The following is a 19,075-nucleotide window of genomic DNA, read 5'->3' as shown; positions in this document are numbered from 1 at the left end:
ACACCAATTATTGCACCAGGTAAGCCCAGAACATCAAAATTTCGGAAACAAATCTGAGTAGCAACAAACAGTCGTTCAAGGACTGTCTGTCTATAGGCGAAAATGGTTTCCATCTTTTGCTTTCCTCCTCGTCGTGGGGTATCTTAGATAGCGAGGCGCTCAACCTTGTCGCGCATGGCTCGGATCTGGCCGGCGAGCTCGCTGGCGTCGTTGCTGGTGATGCTAGCGGCGATGACAGCACGGCTGACACCACACGCACGGCCGAGGTGCATCTTGCTGCTAACGTAAACATAGGGGACTATCGAGCTCAAGTTAGCAATCATCCCAGACTGCATCAGAATTACCAATTGCGCTTACCGTTCTTGTCCTCGCAGAGAAGAGGAAGGTGGAGGAGAATGGCGAGGGGCTGAGTGTCAGCAGCGAGGATGACAAGCTCAGAGACACCACGGTTCAGGGTCTTGGTGGCTTCGTTGGCTCCCTTCTTCAGCTGGCGGGCATCTGTCAAGTGCGTTAGCGAATTGGCCTGGATTGGGCCTTGTTGATGATGACCTACGCTGAGAAGATTGAACGAGATCGAGAAGCTCCTGCTCGAGCTTCTGATCGGCAAGGGGCCAGGCTACCGACATGTCAGTGGATGATCACAGGAGAGCTGCGAGGCGAGTGAATTGGTCATACCAGCACTCTCAGACATTGTGAAAGATTAGACCGAGGTTTTGGTGAGGAAAGTTTCTAATCAATGGCAGTCAGTCGCTGGTCCCTGTTGGGATTTGAGGAGAGTCGAGTCGAGGCTGCGTACAGGATGGTATGAGTATCAGGGTTCCTTGCGTTGGCTCGCCCTGAGGACTGAAAGTGAGGTTGGTGGAGGAATGTGGTTGGCGATATATCGACAAAGTCAAGAAGAAATAAGAAAAAAAGAGAAGAAGTTGGATAATATGCGCCAAGGCGGCAGAAAAATTCACATGTGGCGCGCTGAGCCTTGTGTGGCTTGCCGCTGCGAGGCTTTCCTGGTCCCACTTCTCCTGTTTCGAGTCCACCAGTCAGCGGCCGGTCTGGCTGGCCCATCTTTTATCCGAAACACCAGCCGCCCCGTAGTGCATTATGTAATGCTCCCCGTGCCTCTCCCTCCCAATAGAGTACAGCAAAACCTTGCCGCCAACCAGACGCCAACCTGGAATGAGACCTTAACAAGCACACCTTCACCTCGACATCTTCGTCTCAAACCCCAAGCAATCGATTCCCGTTGTCCAACGACTTCATCTCCCGACAGCTTAGCTCGTCCTCCGATTACTCGATACACCTTTTGAAACGATATTGTCCCATTGATATCTGCTTCATCCTCAGATAAACAACCGTCAAGATGGTTAGCGAACTTTGGTACGTGCTTGCGCGCCTCCTTGCCCCCATCATCATCAAGCTCCCTCTGCATCACCGGAAGCTCCAGGCATCGTCTGGCATCGTGGAAAGCCATCGGAATTTTCTCGCATCATATCCTTCTTGATGATTGAAGCTAACATGCGCGTCTCTGCAGCCCCGTTTACTCGGTTAGTCCTCCACGTCATCCAGGCCGTCGACGTCACCTCGCGACGCCCAAACCTCCATCGTGAGGCGGTCGGCGACATCGACTCCATATCGAAATTCACATCGCTAACGATCATTTAGCCCTTCTTTGGTGCCATGGGCTGCACCTGCGCCATTGTTTTCACCTGCCTCGGCGCCTCTTACGGTACCGCCAAGTCGGGTGTTGGTATCGCTGCCATGGGTGTCCTCCGCCCCGACCTGATCGTCAAGAGTACGCGGCCCTTGGGATTCAATCCTCACGAACTGTGCGATGCTAACTTATCTCAGACATTGTTCCCGTCATTATGGCTGGTATCATTGGTATCTACGGTCTCGTCGTTTCCGTCCTTATCTCCGATGGCTTGAAGCAGGACCTTCCTCTGTTCACCAGTTTCATTCAATTCGGTGCTGGTCTCTCCGTCGGACTTGCTGGTCTCGCTGCCGGCTTTGCCATTGGTATTGTTGGTGATGCTGGTGTTCGAGGAACTGCCCAGCAGCCTCGTCTCTTCGTCGGCATGATTCTTATTCTCATTTTCGCCGAAGTCTTGGGTACATCTTGGTTCCTTAACCTGACATTTCCAACTAGCTAACGTTAAACAGGTCTCTATGGTCTCATTGTTGCCCTCCTCATGAACTCCAAGGCCAACGTCGACGCTGTATGCTAAATCAACAACAGAACAGGAGCCCTGCCCTGAATAACAGCCAGACAAGATCGAACTCAAATTATAAGAGCTGTTTAGGGTATGGTCGACTGAATGAACACTAATAGCGCTTGCAACTTTTCTTGCTTCTTGTCCCGAACATGGACGGTACAGTAAGGGTTGTGAACGCTGGCGTTGGGTTGGCCCGGTTTCATACCTGCCCCTTTTTCGCGCAATCATGGAATAATGGACTTGAGTTACTGTTTTTGTTTTCTATTATGGGAGAAGAAGGGCTGGGACGAAATAGGAGGATGGTTCTGTAAAATACTCTCAACATGCGTGTTATTCTCTGGGTGGCTTCTCATCATAGACGGTGAAGGGAACTCGAGTATTAGTGTATGCTATTGCCAATTGTTTTTATGTACCAGAACTTGACATATACGTCCCTTTCACACATCGTCAGGTCTACTTAAGCAGCCAGCTATCATCGAACAATCACATACTTGACCAATTATGGCGGGAATCGTACATGTCCTGACACGACCGGTACACGCCGAGTCATTGCAGGTCTAGACGACATCAGTGTTCTGAGGCGTAATGCTCACTAAGGGCGTATTAACAGCAGTTTATTATAGGATCCTCGCTTCATAAAAAGTATGCAGACGCGAGCGGAAGATCATATGGTCTAAAACCCTCCCAAAGCAAGTTCACCCTATACAAAACAGTAGAGGCTGGAGTCTACAGCTTTCTCCCCCTTCGTATTACGTCTCTTCATCTCTTCGTTTGTGGGTTTCCCTTTTTGTCTCCCAGACATTATACCGACTTTTATTTTCCTTGTACACATTTCCACTGACCAAAACACCTGGCGGCATCAAGAGCCGCTGGCTGAGAATAAATACACAGGCACTAAGTGTCCCTCGGGATCGGAGCGAGTCTGACTTGCTCCCGAGTGGCCTCTTCGACTCCTTAGATGACGTACTAAGAAACTATTAGTATCAGGGTTCAAGGAACATTTTGGTGGAAACTTACGGGAATGAAGAGGTAAGGTACACGTCGCTCATACTCGAGCCAAGCATCACCGTACTTGCGACGGCAACGGGTGATGTCTCGAGCAGCGCGGTGAGCGATCATGCCGCAGAAGAAGACTGGATAGAACCAGGGGAAAGGGCTCTCGAAGCCTGTAATCAGACCCCAAGAAACAGCGAACCACACATCGGCAGTGTAGTGAATCTTGCGGGCAAGACCATACCAACCGTCAACCAGGATAGTTCCCTGGGGGGTGACAATAGTCTTGGGGTTGTGGATGGTCTGCCAGGGGACCTGAGGAAAGGTTTTGCGTAGGACCAACTTGCCCTTCTCCATAGCGCGGAAGCGGTTCTTCTGACTGTTGCAGCTATCCCAGACCCAGTACCAGAAGAGGTAGCCAGCGAACATGGCAGCGAGAATACCGCGGTTCCAGCGGTACACATCAGGGTGGTGGTTAGCTAGATAGATAGTGCAGTGGCAGTAAGAGAGAGGAACACCAGCGAGGTTCCAGAAGATGAGCATGAAACCCCACTTCTCATAGTACATATCCCAGGTGGTGATGATGAGCTCCTCTCCCTTGGCACAGGCGTTGGCGTAGAGGAAGTGAGCCATGACGAGAAACCAAACCTCACCAGAGACGTAGCCGTACTGCTCATGTTGACGAGCGGCGGCGCCAAGACTGAGGATGAGCAGGATGTACCAAGGCATGCGAACCTCGAAGAACATCTTGAAGTCGAGAATACCAAACAACCGGGGGTTCAACTCAGCGCCCATGAAAAAGTCATAGATGGGGTAGCCCGTCATGCGGTGCTGCTTGCCACGCCAAAGAGCAGAGAAATAGGCCACAAAGCTGACGAGGAATCCACTGAGGATAGCAACAGAGAGAAGAGGACCGAACTCATCAATGGCAGTGTAGAGAGGCCAGATGCCAGAGAAATGCAGCAAGGCAAGGCAAGCAAGAGTGGTGTAAAGACTCCAGTAGGCGCTGCAGTAGTAGGGAAGCTGCTTGCCTCCCTCATGAGGAAGAGGCTTGCCATAGCCCCAAACACCAGGGAGGAGGCAGTAGAACGCACCCTCAACGATGAGATAAGACCAGTACCAGGCCCAGACCTGGGGGCGGGGGAATGCACCGGTGTAGACCAGATTGACGAGGTGAGCAGCGAACTCGCCCCAGGACTGACCCTCGGCACGGGAGGGGAACTTGCCATCGTAGTAAGTGGCGCCAATCCACATATACCACATGAGTATGGGGAAGAGTAGCATCATGGCAGCGGTGCCCAAAGAACCACCAAACTCGAATTCTCCAGAGTAGTCAATCTTGGGATCCTGGCCTGGCCTCCAGCCATCAACCACGTTGGGGTCTTGAGGGACACCCTCGGTCTTCTCCATGACTGAATTGATTGGTGCAGCACCAGAAGCATCGTTGGATGTAGGATGACCGTTGGTGGCGTGGCCATTGGTGGCATCACCATTTGACAGGCCATTGGCATGGCCGTTGGTCTTGCCATTAGAGGCTCTGTTGACAGCCCCCATGTTGTCGGAATCTGTGTCCTCGTCGAGCTCTTCGGTGAACCTAGCGGTGCGTCGGCGAATAGGTCGCGAGACAGTCTCAGCGGCAGAGTTTGACTCGGTTTCGACGTCTGACAGAGGTTGGGAAGTCTGGCGGCGATTTGAGCGTGAGCGACGAATAGGGGTCTCAACCATGCCCTCGAAGAGTTCCTTCTTCCTGGAGGCGCAAAGTTAGCAACATGATAGAAGATTTGGGATTGAGGAATAGAGGAGCAAACAAACCTGGGGGTTTGGCGTAGTGAATATCTTGAAGACATCTTGAAGGAAGGGCTCAGAGAGCCTTTATATAATAAACAGTTGAACAGAGGCAGAACCCAGAAAGAGACTAAGAAGCTGGAGCCAGGTCCCCGAGAGCCTGAACCGCAGTCAATCAGGCTGTGGTGACCCAGACTCAAGACTGTGCTTTTTCCCACAGTGCGCAAGCCAACAGAAAGGAAGCAATTGGACTGGACGCCTCGGATGCGGTTTGAAAAGCCAGAGATGCAACTGTGGATGGCGGCACGGCAAATCAAAGCAATGGAACAAACCCATATACAGGAACAGGGGGCGGTGACAGTGTCTTGGAGTGAAAAGGACTACTAAACTAGGGCATTAAGTAAAAATGCCTAATTTGGAGGTACCTAGACAGACAGTATCCGCTAGGTTTGGCGATGACACCTATATCCCGACAAGAAGGAAAAGAAGAGAGTCAAGTGAAGGATACCCAAAACAAGACAAAGCAAACAATGGAAATGGAGAGAGAGGGAAGGGAAAAAAGTTGGTGGAGGGGGGGCGTGTTGCCAACAACACCCAAAGCTGCAGTTTGCAGTCCCAAGTATCCGTACAGTTACAGTACAATTCTCGCGATGGGGAATCCGAATAAGAAAACGTGTTGTGCTATTGGCGCGCTGCAGTTGGCCGTTCGGAGCAATCTCCCTCAGGGGACACAGCCAATCAGATAAGAGGTCTGACAGGCGATCCATGTGTCTGGAAATTGAGGTACCTGTTGTTCTGCAGAGTCTTGTGTGAAGCGTCAGGTACCTCAGGCTCATCCCCCCGAAATCCCCAAAGGCCAATCATCAGCACCACGCTAATGCACGATTCGTATAGCGATTTGACAGGGGTTAGCCTGCTGTTCTGCCCATCCGTCATGACCCCCAGACAATGCGTCAGCCTTCATCTTTGAGCCTCATCGCTCGCTTGGATCGCCCTAAACGTACGGAGTACTGATCCTCCTCTCACACGCCGACAAGTGCGACAAGGGTATGCTATACGAATCGTGCATGAAGCTAAGCCCCGACTTTTTATCAACGACAATCCAACGTCAACTTCCTCCACAAACTTGACTTGCTTTTCAACTCGGCATCATGATAATCTCCGTCACCCGGTCTCGACGGTGATCCATTGAGTTGAGGGGTTTACTCGACTTTCTGGACGGTTCCGTGTGTTCAAGAAGCCCAAGAGGGCTACATCGTACCGTCTAAGCCAACTTCATCCTTGCCAACCGTTCCTGTGCCGTCAAACCTCGGCGTGATACTCTCATGATGTGGCTCCTTGCGGACGTTCCGATAGGCCTTTCTTCTGGTGTCAGTCCAGTACTGTAACTTGGTCATTCGTGCTCCGAAAAGCTCCTTGACGCTATATGTTTACCCGGACGGATGGGAAGCCTTGGTTTTGTTCTCCCACCTTAGACGAGACATGCAGCTGGACAGATCTAACTGGGTCTCTGAACCTGAGTCCATCTCTCCCCAAGACAGACGATCAGCAACAAAGTGTTTGACACACTGTAAGAGTCTAAGATTGGCTCCATGTTGATGAGACGGTCTTTGATTCTTTCTCCTCAGTCTTGATCCCTGCCAGCGCGAGCCTTCTCTCGAGCCTGTCTTCGACCCAAGGAGGGGTCTTTGAGAGGTTACGCAGACATCGCAGAAGTACCTTTCCTTCGGTTCAAGTACTCGCCACTCTTGGTCTGACTGATGCCAAGATTGTCTTCATCTTCCTCCTTCTATCCCGCTTGTTGGCTCTGGAGGTACATTCGCCCGTTCCTTTTGCTCGCGCAAGTCATCCTGTCATCAACCGTTCCATGCCCCTTCCGAGTACTCGTACATGCCTGTACGGATACTCTTGGGAGTCCTGTCAGGACTATCTGAGAGAGGGTACACTGTCAAATACCTCTGCGACGGATGATCACTACAGTATAGCTCGTGAATCATAATGTCAGTCTTCTTTTGACCTGGAGTGGCATTTTTTAGCCTCCATCCCTCATATTTCTAGCAGTTACCAAATATCGTTTGCACTAGAAGACGCACTTCCCTGGCTAGGTAGTTGTTCCCCTATTCTCTTTTGGCTTCATGCGCTGTGAGACTTCCATTGCCTGCCACTCCATTTGCATTGACTCCACACTCCCTTTTCGTGGACGTTGCATCTGCATTTCTGAAGCACTTATTAGTGGAATTTTCTCAGATGCGGCTCGGAACCCGTTTGTTTGCTGTGCTTATTTGAGTTGCGGGCGTTATTACTTAGGAAAAACTCTCGTGGTTACTATGGTGCAACTCCCTACATCAGATGAACCAGGGCTGCCAACCCAACTCCTTTTATATCATTTTCCACTCTAGAGCTGACGTTCCCTATCCCTAGATGTATTCTCGATGGACCAAGCCAGACCTGCACTTCCTCAATATCGCTTCCATCCATCACTACCCCATCCAGGTCATTTCCGCAGTAAGTTTGGTCTATCAGGTGACAAGAAAGCCTGCACTTCAGGCCCCTAGTTGCCTCCTCCTTGTCCGTTGATCAAGCTTGAAGGTGTCTTTGTGTGAGTTAAACGAGGTATCCGGCCGCACAGGGCTGTGAGCCTACCGGGGCTACACATGTCCAGTCGCCACTCGGGGCTTGTTAGAATACAGAATCAGTATTCGAACGTTCTACCGACCACTCAAGTGATCAGAGGCAGCCACAGTAAGGCACCTCACGTCTCTGCGCCACAGTGAATTGGTGAATGGGAACATGAATGGAAATACTACCACGACGCAAAGGCATGAGGAAACGGAAATCCAGCACACAAGACGCAGAGCTACGGCAATTTCTTTTGGCCTGAGATACCCTTGCATAGAAAATCCTGTGCTTCTTCTGCTACTCCAGCTTCTAATGGTCACTGAAGCCCAGGTTTACACGTTATCTAATGTTTGTACTCTTAGTAATGGCTCCAAGTGAGGAGTCTCCTCCAACGTTCAGCGGTGAGGGGTCATGATAGCTCTTTACTGCTCGTGTCTGCAGTAGATCAGCCAATGCATGCCGGCTTGTGTAAATCAGAAACAAATAACACGTTGCGTTTTCGTAAGGGTTCCCAGTCGAAAACTAGCTGTTAAGGCGGTAAAAAACAACCCTCCTCCATAGTATTTTCGATCATGACAAAACTGTTACTCAAGGGAATCGTGCCGGAACAGAGGCAAAGCTGAGGCAAAGCCGAGGCAAAGCTCTTCGGAAACAGCACATAAATTTCGCAATGAAAGTACGTGTGCTTGGCTGCGAACTGCACGCTTTTCGAGATCCTGCACTCGTCACTATATCGATTAAGCTTGGTTCTTTTGTACCTGACAAGCCCATATGGCTGTGACAAGCGATGGGATTCGGCACTCGAATAGTAATGGGTTTAGGTGTGAGGGTGAGTTGCACAAAAGGCAGGCAAGAAAACTTGAGATCTGGTTCCTAGGTGATAAGGTGATCTCTTGCACGAAAACCCTAGGCTGATAGAAATTTACCCAAGTCTTTTCATTGCTTCGGACCCAGATCCTAAGTTTTTTTTGGCCTCAAGGGGCATGTTCAAGCACACAGCAGATACAATTTTGGCATCAAAGAACAAGCACGACTGTCAAAGTTCACAAATTGGCACGTTTAAATAAGTGTTGATGGTGTTTATTAGGAGTATCTAGTAGGATCTTCCTCCTCCGTCCATGCCACAACTTTGGGGTATCATATTGTCGTCACTTCATGCTTTCCACCCTGCGCTGGTACCAATGTTGGATTTGCCGGTTTATTCGCGGCTCTCTGCCTCGGCCTTCTTCTGGATGTCGTGCTCAACACCACGCTGGCGGGTCTTGCCCTCAGCACGAAGCTCGTCGTAGTGAGCCTCTTGCTCCTTGTCGCCGGTGAGGTTGGAGACGGCGCCACCAACAGTGCCCTGGACACGGTTGCTGATGCCAGTGCCGAGATCGCTGAGCTGACCCTTGGCCTCCTGGTTTCTACCCTCGAGGTTCTGCTCATGGCCAGCCTTCTTCAGGGACTACCGATCATATTAGTAAGTAAAGTAAGCATGACTCAAGTTATCCAACTTACCTCGCTGCCGATGATTCCACCAACAGCCTCCTTAGCGGAGCCAGCGGTCTGGTTCCAAGAACCCTCGGTGCGGTTGGGGTCATCTTTGGCGGCGGCACCAGAGCCAGAGAGGGTGGCACCGGGGAGCTTGGCGGTAGCGTGGGACGCATCATGCTCGGCTTCAGCCTTCTGCTTCTTGAGGTCGCCAGCGGCCTGGTCGCTGGTGTTTCCAGTGAGACTGCCAATAGCACTCTGGACAGCACCGGAGGCGGAGTCGACGACGGACTGGAGAGTGGAAGGCTGGGGAGTATCAGACATGTTGATGATTGATGGGTTTGGTAAGATTTGTGGTTTGTTTGTGCTTGTGTGGGTTGGAGTTCTTGATAGTGTTTGGATTTCAAGGATGTTAATGAAGGAATTAAGGTGAGTCGAGAGGCGGCAGAGGAGAACTCTTTATAGTAATTTGGAGGAAGTCCATCACGAAGGAAGATATCTCACCAAGGCAACTGCAGTGGCACAATGATGTCATTTCCATCGAGAATTGCAGTGACGCGCCGCGCAGGTACACTACCTAGGTAGGCTGGCAGGCACGTATGTAGAGGTGGAAGGAGCTGAGGTGTTGGTGGGCAGGAGCTTAGGTAGGTAGATATGACGTCAACAAAGAAAGGCAACAGCCTGTAGGTACGTACATCCATGGATGGAACTCATCCACAAACGCCAGGAAGTCGCGATCCACGTTTCGGAGTGGTTGAGTAACGTAATAATATTGGATCACCCCATCACTTCCATGGATGATGTCGATTGTTTGTACAGGAGTGTCGAGATCGAGATTCAAAGCATTGGCCATCTTACATGCCCTCCTTCAGCATGCACAATTGCTGTTTTTAGCCACATGTGATTGTCAACATTCACCAAGCAAGACTCGTATAAACTGTCACTTTGTCAATCACCAAAATTTATGGAACATTGCGTCAGATATGGTACCATTTTAGAAGATAAAAAGCGGTCGGCATGCGCAATAATGAATGGTCGTGTCTCATTCTGTGCGACTCTAGTCTTGATCTCAAGCCAAACTCAACTCCGATTGTTTGTTCATTTCTAACAGGCAAAGCACGTTCCCGGTGCTTGACGTGAATGAGAGGCGCCTATTTATCGTCCTTTGATCCATCCCATAAAATGTTACCCCCCCTTGGCCAATTGCTCCCTATTTTCGTCCTCAGAATATAAAAGAAAGAGGTATCTCTGATATTACAGTATGCTATACAGACACAACTGAGCCTCGCTTCAGCCGGCCATCGTCATTAACGTCCTCGATTCATCCAGAGTAACCAAGACTGAGCATGGAACTCTAGGTGAATGGACAATCATCATCATCACAGCTTGCTTAGTGCTGGCTCCACTGAATAGTGTTCAAATCGATACCCTCCTGGACGAGCTCCCACAGAGGGCTCAGTTCTCGGAGGAAGGTGACACGCTCCTGCACCGCCTTGAGAACATAGTCAATCTCAGCTTCAGTGGTAAAGCGGCCAATACCGAATCGGATACTGCTGTGAGCGCTCTCGTCACTGTTGCCAAGCGCGCGCAGAACGTAGCTAGGCTCCAGTGAGGCCGAGGTACAAGCACTGCCCGAAGACAGAGCAATATCCTTAAGAGCCATCAGGAGAGACTCTCCCTCAACATAAGCAAAGGAGACGTTGACGCAACCGGGGTAGAAGGACTCGGCAGCGCCGTTCTGTGTTGTATGCTCCATAGACAAGAGGCCGTTGAGCAGGCGATCTGAGAGATACTTAATACGCTTGGTATCGTACTATAAATCGGTCAGTACCTCTCTCATGTACGTAGGTATGGAAATGAGACAAGATTGAAAGATATCGTAGATCAGACAGAAGCTTCGATCAACACGGCCGGCCTTGTCACGGGCCATTCAGAAAGCCATGCATGTGTAGAGCAACTCATCATATGTACAGCGAGAGGTTTGGGAAAGTCATGAGTACTTACAGCCATCTCCTCCTTGGCGATGCGACAAGCCTCGCCAAAGCCGGCAACGAGGGAGGGAGCCAGAGTTCCACTTCGGAGACCTCGCTCCTGACCACCGCCGGTAATAAGAGGGTCCAGTCTGACCCTAGGTCGCCTTCGGACATAACAGGCACCAATGCCCTTGGGGCCATAGATTTTATGTGAGGAAATTGACATCAAGTCTATGTTCATGGCGTTGACATCGAGAGGAATCTTGCCCACGGCTTGGGCAGCATCAGTATGGAAGAAGATCTTCTTCGATCGGCACAGCTTGCCGATTTGCTCAATAGGCTGGATCACGCCAATCTCGTTGTTGACAGTCATGATGCTGACGAGGGCAGTCTCGGGTCGGATAGCGGCCTCTAGGTCCTCCATTCGGATGAGACCGTTGTTCTGAACAGAGAGATATGTGACCTCGAAGCCCTCATCTTGGAGATGGCGGCAGCTGTCGAGCACGCACTTGTGCTCAGTCTGTGTTGTGATGATGTGCTTCTTCTTACCGGATCGACCAAAGAAGCGAGCGACACCTTTGATACTCATGTTATTACTCTCGGTGGCACCGCTGGTGAAGATGATCTCCTTGGGGTCAGCACCGATAAGCTTGGCAACTTGCTCACGCGCATCTTCTACAGCCTTCTCACTCTCCCATCCATAAGCATGTGTCCGCGAATGGGGGTTGCCATAGACGCCGACATAGAATGGCATCATTGCATCGAGAACTCGAGGATCGACGGGTGTTGTAGCCTGCATGTCGAGGTAGATGGGGCGCTGGCCCTCTTCCATAACTGCTGCTTGCTTCAGGACTTCTATTTGGGATGATTAGCCTGAATATAAAAAAAAATGTCGCTCACTAGGTAGAGCGGGACAATATTCACTTACCAGCCATTGGACTAACGCTAGCATTGGAGGGAGTATCAGGTGGAGGGATGTCAGCAAAGGCCTTCTTGTCGAGCTTGATGGCCGTTTCAACCTGGGCATTATCCCTCTTGGTCTCAGACACATATCCGCGTCGTGATGTGCGCCTCGCCACGACAGCTGCGCGAGCCATACCTCGCAGAGGAGCTATTGTAAGGCGAGAGGCTGGGCTCAAGCCAACTCGGCCTGCCGAGCGCAGGGCGCATGAAGCGATATTGGAAGACATTGTGGATTGAACGTCTGGCAGTTGCAAGGACGAAGAAACGTCAAGCTAAGCCAGTGGGAAGAAGAAGAGAAGAGGTGAATTTTGGTGGAGGAGGCGTTGAGCTCCAGGTCCAAGATTTGTCATTAGCTTGTCGGCTCGGGGCCCTCGGTGATAAGCCTCCGGCAGATTCGGCACGGCCATTGGTTGAAAAAGCCGGGGAGCGGCAGAAGATACGCTCTTTAGGTCTTAGGTTACGGCGGCGGAGGAGCCGAAACCGTTCCATTTTGTGAGAAGATGGAAGAGTCATTATTTCGTGGCGAGATGTGAGCAGTAGCAGATGTCCAGGTGTTATCTGCAATCTAAGCAGGCTGCCAATTCAGTTCGGAGCCTCAACATTAGGGACCCCAGCATGCTCAGGAACTTGTGCCTGATGCGGAGGCTTGGGTTTTCCTATTGCGGTGCAGGCGGAGTTTTCGTTGCTGAACCTACAATTCACCGAACCCAATCCGCACGGGCGTATATTACATAGGTAGTTTTCTCTGCCTGTGGCTCTCCGGACATTGCCCCGTTCCCTAAGGTTGAACTACCTGCCATAGCTGCAGTACTGCCTAGGTACCTATGTAAAAGAAATGGAGGGCTTGTGGCTCAGGTGCAGCGCTTTTACGACCTGACCTCTGGCCCAAATGAGAGACTGATCCCTGAAAGCTGTCAAGAGTGACGCAACACCCATGACGCAGTGGACGCAGTGGCTATAATCCCGAAGGTCACTCCTCTAAAGCCCAAGCCCTGAGTACTAAGGTAAAAGACTGTTCCGGTCAATTCGGTGCTGAAAAAAGGCATATGGTTCAAGACAAACCACGATATCAGGAGCTCACATTTAGCTAAATACCTTGATATAGTCCGTAGCTATCTTCCCTGTCAGTCTGATACTACCTAGGTACTGAATAGTCCCTGAACTGCCGCCAGTGTCATCTCAGTTCCTCCCCCCATGTGCCCCTATTATTCCTTCAACCTCTGAATACCTGTAACCTACCTACCTACCTAGGTAGCCACAGCATCGGAAACCGGCAGGCTTGGCAGCAAGGCAAATGACGGGCTGGGCAGCAAAAAAGGTCCAGTGAGGGAACTTAAACCTGGGAGCTAAACTAAGGCACAGCCACACAAGTGGACGTCACCGTTCCACGACTCACTCAGTCATGTTCTGGGCTGTCCTGCCCTGTCATAATCGAGAGCTTCATAAGTTACCCTCTCGTCTAACTTTTGGCGGCCTCGCGATCTGAGGGTTTTCGCGATACTCACTCAGTCTTCTCCCACCCAACACCGACTTTACTGCTGGCATCACTAGATTAGTCTAACAACTATCGCCGCGCTCTCGCCATGAGCTTCAAAGGCTTCCAGAAGAGCCTCACTCGGGTAAGCCGTGCCCCTCACTTGATGGTGCTTGGACTTCCAGCCAGCATGTCTCGCGCGCACAAAACGCCATTTGCGCGCGGATGAAGAGTCGAGACACGCCGTCATGATGAGACACACCATCTCAAGTACTAATACGTCTCTTGCTCTTAGGCTCCGCAACAGTTCAAGTCCAAATTCAACATCGGCGAGCATACCAAAGATGCTGTCTACATCGATGCCGAACGTCGTTTCCAGGAACTCGAGACTGAGACCAAGAAGCTCCATGATGAGTCCAAAAAGTACTTCGAGTCCATCAATGGCATGCTCTCCCATCAGATCGAGTTCAGCAAGGCCATGACCGAAGTCTACAAGCCCATCTCGGGTCGCATGTCAGACCCAGACTCAATGAAGATCGAGGGTAACCCCGAAGGCATCCGTGCTTGCGAAGAATACGAGGCTGTAGTCAAGGACCTGCAAGAGACATTGGCACCGGAGTTGGAAATGATAGAATCTAGGATTATCCGTCCCGCTAACGAGTTACTCGACGTCATCAAGGTGATACGCAAGACCGCCCTCAAGCGTGAACACAAGAGACTAGACTACGACCGACACCGCACAACACTCAAGAAGCTGCAGGATAAGAAAGAGCGCACTGCCAAGGACGAAAAGGCAATGTGGAAGGCCGAAGGAGATGTCGAGCAAGCCACCCAGGACTTCAACTACTTCAACGATCTCCTCAAGGACGAGCTACCCAAGCTTTTCCAGCTCGAGCGTGAATTCATCCAGCCCCTCTTCCAATCGTTCTACTACATGCAGCTCAACATCTTCTACACACTCCACGAGAAGATGCAAAATTGCGATATCGGTTATTTCGATCTCACGCTCGACATTGAGGATGCTTTCCATGAGAAGCGCGGCGACATTCAAGAACAGGCCGAGGCACTGTCCATCTGTCGCTTCAAGACCACCGGTCGCCCACGACCTGTGCGATACGGGGCCAAGCCTGCCCTCGAAGGCCCCAAGCAGCCCGCACTCCTTACACAGGGAGGCGAGGGTTCCAAACCTTCAAGCAGCACTGTGACGAGCCCCAAAATTGGAGGCTATCAACGCCCCGCCTCGACCGCCAACGAAGGTGCCGCTCCTCCGCCGTACACTCCTCCAACAGGCGCCAATGCAGGCCTGGCAGCTATCGCTGCTGGTAAGAAGAAGCCACCGCCTCCTAAGCCTAAGCCCAAGCCCATGCGCCTCACCGCCCCGGGAGTTGAGACTGTAACGGCTCTGTACGATTACGCTGCGCAAGCCGAGGGCGATCTAAGTTTCCGAGCTGGTGATGTTATCGAGATTGTTACAAGGACGCAGAACGAGAACGAATGGTGGAGTGGACGACTGCAAGGCAAGGAGGGACAGTTTCCAGGTGAGTGCTGTTGGTTGTCGAGAACTCATCAGGTACTAACAGGGAACAGGCAATTATGTCCAGCTCAACAGCTGAGGAGCGTGATCGTTGCATCGGTCACGAAGGTGATCTAATCCGTGATAAGACTACCACTTTTCGATACCTGGACATAAACACGAAACAGCCCATCAAAACTTGCTTACAATAGACATCCATAATTCAGAGAGCAGCATCAGTCGAAGGTAGATATTAGGAAGGCCGAGGCGTATGGACGAAGCACAGGGGACTGAGCCGTGAAGATGAAATAACAGTCCATGGTGTTTACTCGATGTCCTGGAAACGAAATGCAATGACCCTTTGTTTCTGGAGATACAAGGAGCCTCTGTGGCCAAGGAAGAAAGAAGATGGGGCATTTCTGGCGTTAATGGATAGGGCTTTTGCTGTCTGCAGAAGCAGATAATACAATACTACTATATCTTCAACCAATACGTGCACGATGGCCTTGTAGCTTCTAGTTGAGGCCAATTGGAGTGGTCGGGCTTGACGGACACCTCACGGCTTGGATGAATAATAGGTAGCCATTGATACATGTCGCCGGCCTCTTGGGGGAAGCATCTAGCCATGTCAGGCGGCTTGGTTTGATTGCCCCAAACATCGCGCAGTATACTCTAAAGGTCATTAGTGAGGCATGGGTCTGCATATACATATGCATGCTAGAGCCTGCTTTTGTCAAGGACTGAATCACGCGTATGAGGTTGTGACGAGGTTGAATGAGGCTCAAAAACGGTGTTGACCCCTCAGGGATCTCAACAGGGGACCTACACCATCAAAACATGCATGTAAGCACACGAAAGCCGTCGTGTAATTGGCCAATCCTGAAATATTGGCTGAATGGAATGGGCAATCAATACAATGCTCTCAGCAGGTACCACCACAGCCTGATTTCGCAGCTGAATAGGTAGGCAAAGTACCAATCGCGCCACAAACAGCTGCTTCTGGGTCAAGTCGTGATATTCATGAGAGTGGTTGTTGTTGTTGTTGTTGTTGTTGTTGTTGTTGAGCTGAACTGAAGCCAAAGACTGCTCGGGACTGAAGGAAATGCATACAAACTACGTGTGGCAAACCCGACAGGTAAGTGAGTGCCAGGCTGTAGAATATCGACTATGCTTCTTAGGGTTGAACCGCCGTACAACACCAGCAGAGCCTCTTGATTTACTTTCTGGAACGAGTTACACCATGTTCGTCGTTAGTACGACGATTAGTACGACTGCGCCACGAGACTAATTGCTTAGTACAACGACGGATCAAGTCTGAAGACACATGTTTAACCTAACTTAGACTCTACATACACCATCTCGATATCCTCGCGACGTCGAGGACCTGCACATCGAGGTCAAGCTTTGGTCACCTTGACCTGAATAGAAAAAAAGAAAAAAAGAAAAGAAGAAGAAGAAAACAGTGGCACGCGAGCTTAGACTCTTCTAAGCGATCGTCAGCTAAAGAGCCTCATTCTCTGCGAAAACTTGCTCTTGATCCAAACACCAACCAACCACGAATTTCCAACTCGCCATGATTGCTCTTTTGACTAATCGAATTTAGAATCAAAGACATGGGGCGTCCAAGAATTCGTTGGCATTCCTATGAGCAGGGGTAGGCAGGCTCCTTGAACCCGACGAGGCTGTGGATCGTGACTCGGAGCTCAAGGAGTCTTGCGGCTCTGCTCCCCTCTTCTCCCGTAATGAGGGACTTAATAACGACCAGGGCGCTGTGAATAACGTCGTATTCTGTATACAGCTCGGTATATCTAGCCGCTTGTGAACATGAACCCACGCCGCTCAACAGAATCTTGTCTCCTCGCTCTCTCTTCGCAGCATCGCCATGAGCATTCTTAAACTACCTCTCGAGATTGTCTCTCTTCTTGTTGAGTTGCTCAACGTTGAAGATGTGTTCAACTTGGCGCTGTCCTGCAAATCATTGACCAACATTCTCTACGACAGACGAATGTGTCGTCTTGCCCTCTTGGTTCGTCCCGGCCTCTTGTCTTCCAATGGTGAGATAGTCCCCGCTGACAACATCTCAGAAGGCACCGTATTCCGCAGAGGCTCAGGAGGCGCAGTCTACCAAGGACTTTCCAAGGTCATTCCGTAAGCTTGCTAAGCGGCGAATAGCGGTCCAGGCAGCAGAGCCATGGATGGTTGCTATAGTTGCCATGGCGGATCGTTTCATCTATACGAATGGACACTTGTGCTACACTGTCAATAGCGACCATCTCCGTGTCCTCAGCACAATCGACAAAAAGTTCACGTCTGAAAGGATAGTCGATGTTCCGCTACTTCTCAAGCTCGCAGTAAGAGACTTCGATGGTCAAAGACCGCACACCTTTGAGCCCCTTTACTACGCCGAGGGCATCTTATCGTGTCTTGCCACTCAAGTTGTCCGAGATTCCACCACGAGCAGTTGGCTTATCATCTTCGAGCTCAGAGAGTCTCCCACATGGGTTGTCGTACAAAGGCCGTGTTCAAGACACCCGCTATTTGTACGCAATGACAAGAATTACCTGTTCTGGGGTTCAAAATCAACTGCCACACTAGATGGCAGTTACAGATGGGGAATTCATTGCCTCAATCTCCAGACTCGCACGTGGGCTGATTCGCAGCTGATTCTATGGGACCTTGGCGGGGAGAGTATAGGGTCCGACGTCTGCTTTGAAATCATCGACGGTCAATTTTACTGTGTTTCGAACACGTTCAGAACAGAAGCCGATGATGGAATGCGCAATAACTTCTACCAAGTTGTGAGGTTCCCCGTGGACAATGCGATCCACGAGAAGTGCGAGAAGCCTCCGATGCGCAACCTATGGCGTCTTCATGACTCAGAGGGCGCAGTAGACGAGCGTTGGACTTCATTGCAGCTCACTAAAGACGAGAAAACAGGGAATCTCTTCATTGTCGAGACCCGAAAGGAGTGGTTCCCGGGAAATGCAGGCAGCCAGAGGACGTGCTACAAAAAGGAGCTTGACTTTGCCAAACAAGAAGAAGCCCCTCAGCCAGAGCCTTCTCTGCCCTCTCCGCCAGAGTCAGCCGTGGATAGCCTCGAAGAAGATGAATGGAGTAGCGAGAATCATGTTGAAGAACGATCAAGTGAGACGATCCACATTGGTGACAGCCCATCTAACGCCAAAGCATACACCCTCCAAGAATGCTTTGTGCGTTCATACAACCCATCGTGCGGTGCTTTCATCGACCTTGTTTCTGAGGCTTACAGCCCTGACTCGATGTTGCAGCTCAGAGTGCAGCCCAAGAAACAGAAACCGTCAGTCAACATATGGCCACGAGACCAAGAAACATGCCACTACGATAGTGACTTGGCTCAGCTCCAAGGCGTTTTCAACCCCGTCCAGCCTATTCAGGGGATCGAATGGTCTATGGATGAGCGAATATTGGTATATTCACCAACTCATATGGCCTACGGACAATTGAGGCCCATCATCCTCATTTCGTTCGACCCAGAATATGTTCTTCAGGGGTTCCCGAATTATGCAGCCCAAGCTCAAGGTGTAAATAGCCATCTTGGCACCTCTGCCCGTTCGGAAACAAGTCGCGGACAGAAAGGCATACTATGGTCATCAAACCAGGATTTTTGTGAGTCTGCATCGCCACAAAAGGAGGATCCCATCGCATCTGCCAACTTTGTCAGATCACGGCCCTCGCTTTACCAGACGATGAGTATGGGCAACGGGAGTGCACATGGTTTTGATCTTTCATATCCATGCCCTTGGCGATGAACTCGTGCGCGTGTGCGCGTGTGCGCGTGCATTTGTGTGTGTGGGAGAGGCCTCAGTTCTATTGCGTGACCTTGAGGCCTTCCATAGCCCTGTCAGAGATCGTCTTGGAGCAAATACATTTCTACAAATATGAGAAACCATAGTCAGTAATAATAGAACATCATGGGTTTATACAGGACGGCACATGGATTCAGTGAATTCTCAACCAAGAATCAAGTCGGCTCAGGGCAATCATGTCATATGCAGGCGACTCCTTCATGAATGTATGTGGACACTCAGGCTCA

General features: G+C 50.7%; 7 protein-coding genes across 7 annotated transcripts; 3 read left to right on the top strand and 4 right to left on the bottom strand.

Annotated features, from left to right (window-relative positions):
- Window positions 1-143: 143 nt before the first annotated feature.
- SNU13 (RNA binding protein snu13) lies at window positions 144-691 on the bottom strand (the record flags this gene model as incomplete). Its single annotated transcript, XM_044823366.1, has 4 exons — window positions 144-298; window positions 358-498; window positions 554-616; window positions 676-691. 4 exons carry the CDS (start codon window positions 689-691, stop codon window positions 144-146), a joined length of 375 nt encoding a protein of 124 aa, XP_044681857.1.
- A 666-nt stretch (window positions 692-1,357) lies between these two features.
- On the top strand, window positions 1,358-2,222 carry VMA3 (H(+)-transporting V0 sector ATPase subunit c; the record flags this gene model as incomplete). Its single annotated transcript, XM_044823365.1, has 5 exons — window positions 1,358-1,374; window positions 1,529-1,541; window positions 1,660-1,789; window positions 1,846-2,106; window positions 2,158-2,222. 5 exons carry the CDS (start codon window positions 1,358-1,360, stop codon window positions 2,220-2,222), a joined length of 486 nt encoding a protein of 161 aa, XP_044681856.1.
- A 942-nt stretch (window positions 2,223-3,164) lies between these two features.
- Window positions 3,165-5,050, bottom strand: J7337_005690 (uncharacterized protein; the record flags this gene model as incomplete). The annotated part of the gene is made up of 3 exons (XM_044823364.1): window positions 3,165-3,176; window positions 3,228-4,950; window positions 5,016-5,050. 3 exons carry the CDS (start codon window positions 5,048-5,050, stop codon window positions 3,165-3,167), a joined length of 1,770 nt encoding a protein of 589 aa, XP_044681855.1.
- Window positions 5,051-8,805: 3,755 nt separating this feature from the next.
- J7337_005689 (uncharacterized protein) lies at window positions 8,806-9,404 on the bottom strand (the record flags this gene model as incomplete). Its single annotated transcript, XM_044823363.1, has 2 exons — window positions 8,806-9,054; window positions 9,108-9,404. 2 exons carry the CDS (start codon window positions 9,402-9,404, stop codon window positions 8,806-8,808), a joined length of 546 nt encoding a protein of 181 aa, XP_044681854.1.
- Window positions 9,405-10,470: 1,066 nt separating this feature from the next.
- J7337_005688 (uncharacterized protein) lies at window positions 10,471-12,243 on the bottom strand (the record flags this gene model as incomplete). The annotated part of the gene is made up of 3 exons (XM_044823362.1): window positions 10,471-10,893; window positions 11,085-11,908; window positions 11,982-12,243. The coding sequence occupies 3 exons, from the start codon at window positions 12,241-12,243 to the stop codon at window positions 10,471-10,473; spliced, it is 1,509 nt and encodes a 502-aa protein (XP_044681853.1).
- Window positions 12,244-13,599: 1,356 nt separating this feature from the next.
- J7337_005687 (uncharacterized protein) lies at window positions 13,600-15,103 on the top strand (the record flags this gene model as incomplete). The annotated part of the gene is made up of 3 exons (XM_044823361.1): window positions 13,600-13,635; window positions 13,786-15,028; window positions 15,078-15,103. The coding sequence occupies 3 exons, from the start codon at window positions 13,600-13,602 to the stop codon at window positions 15,101-15,103; spliced, it is 1,305 nt and encodes a 434-aa protein (XP_044681852.1).
- Window positions 15,104-16,885: 1,782 nt separating this feature from the next.
- Window positions 16,886-18,791, top strand: J7337_005686 (uncharacterized protein; the record flags this gene model as incomplete). Its single annotated transcript, XM_044823360.1, has 2 exons — window positions 16,886-17,029; window positions 17,088-18,791. The coding sequence occupies 2 exons, from the start codon at window positions 16,886-16,888 to the stop codon at window positions 18,789-18,791; spliced, it is 1,848 nt and encodes a 615-aa protein (XP_044681851.1).
- Between the last annotated feature and the right edge of the window lie 284 nt (window positions 18,792-19,075).

The sequence above is a fragment of the Fusarium musae genome, chromosome 4, assembly GCF_019915245.1.
Source record: "Fusarium musae strain F31 chromosome 4, whole genome shotgun sequence".
NCBI lineage: Eukaryota > Fungi > Ascomycota > Sordariomycetes > Hypocreales > Nectriaceae > Fusarium > Fusarium musae.
Note: the sequence above shows the minus strand (reverse complement) of the source record. Positions and strands in the feature narration are given on the sequence as shown.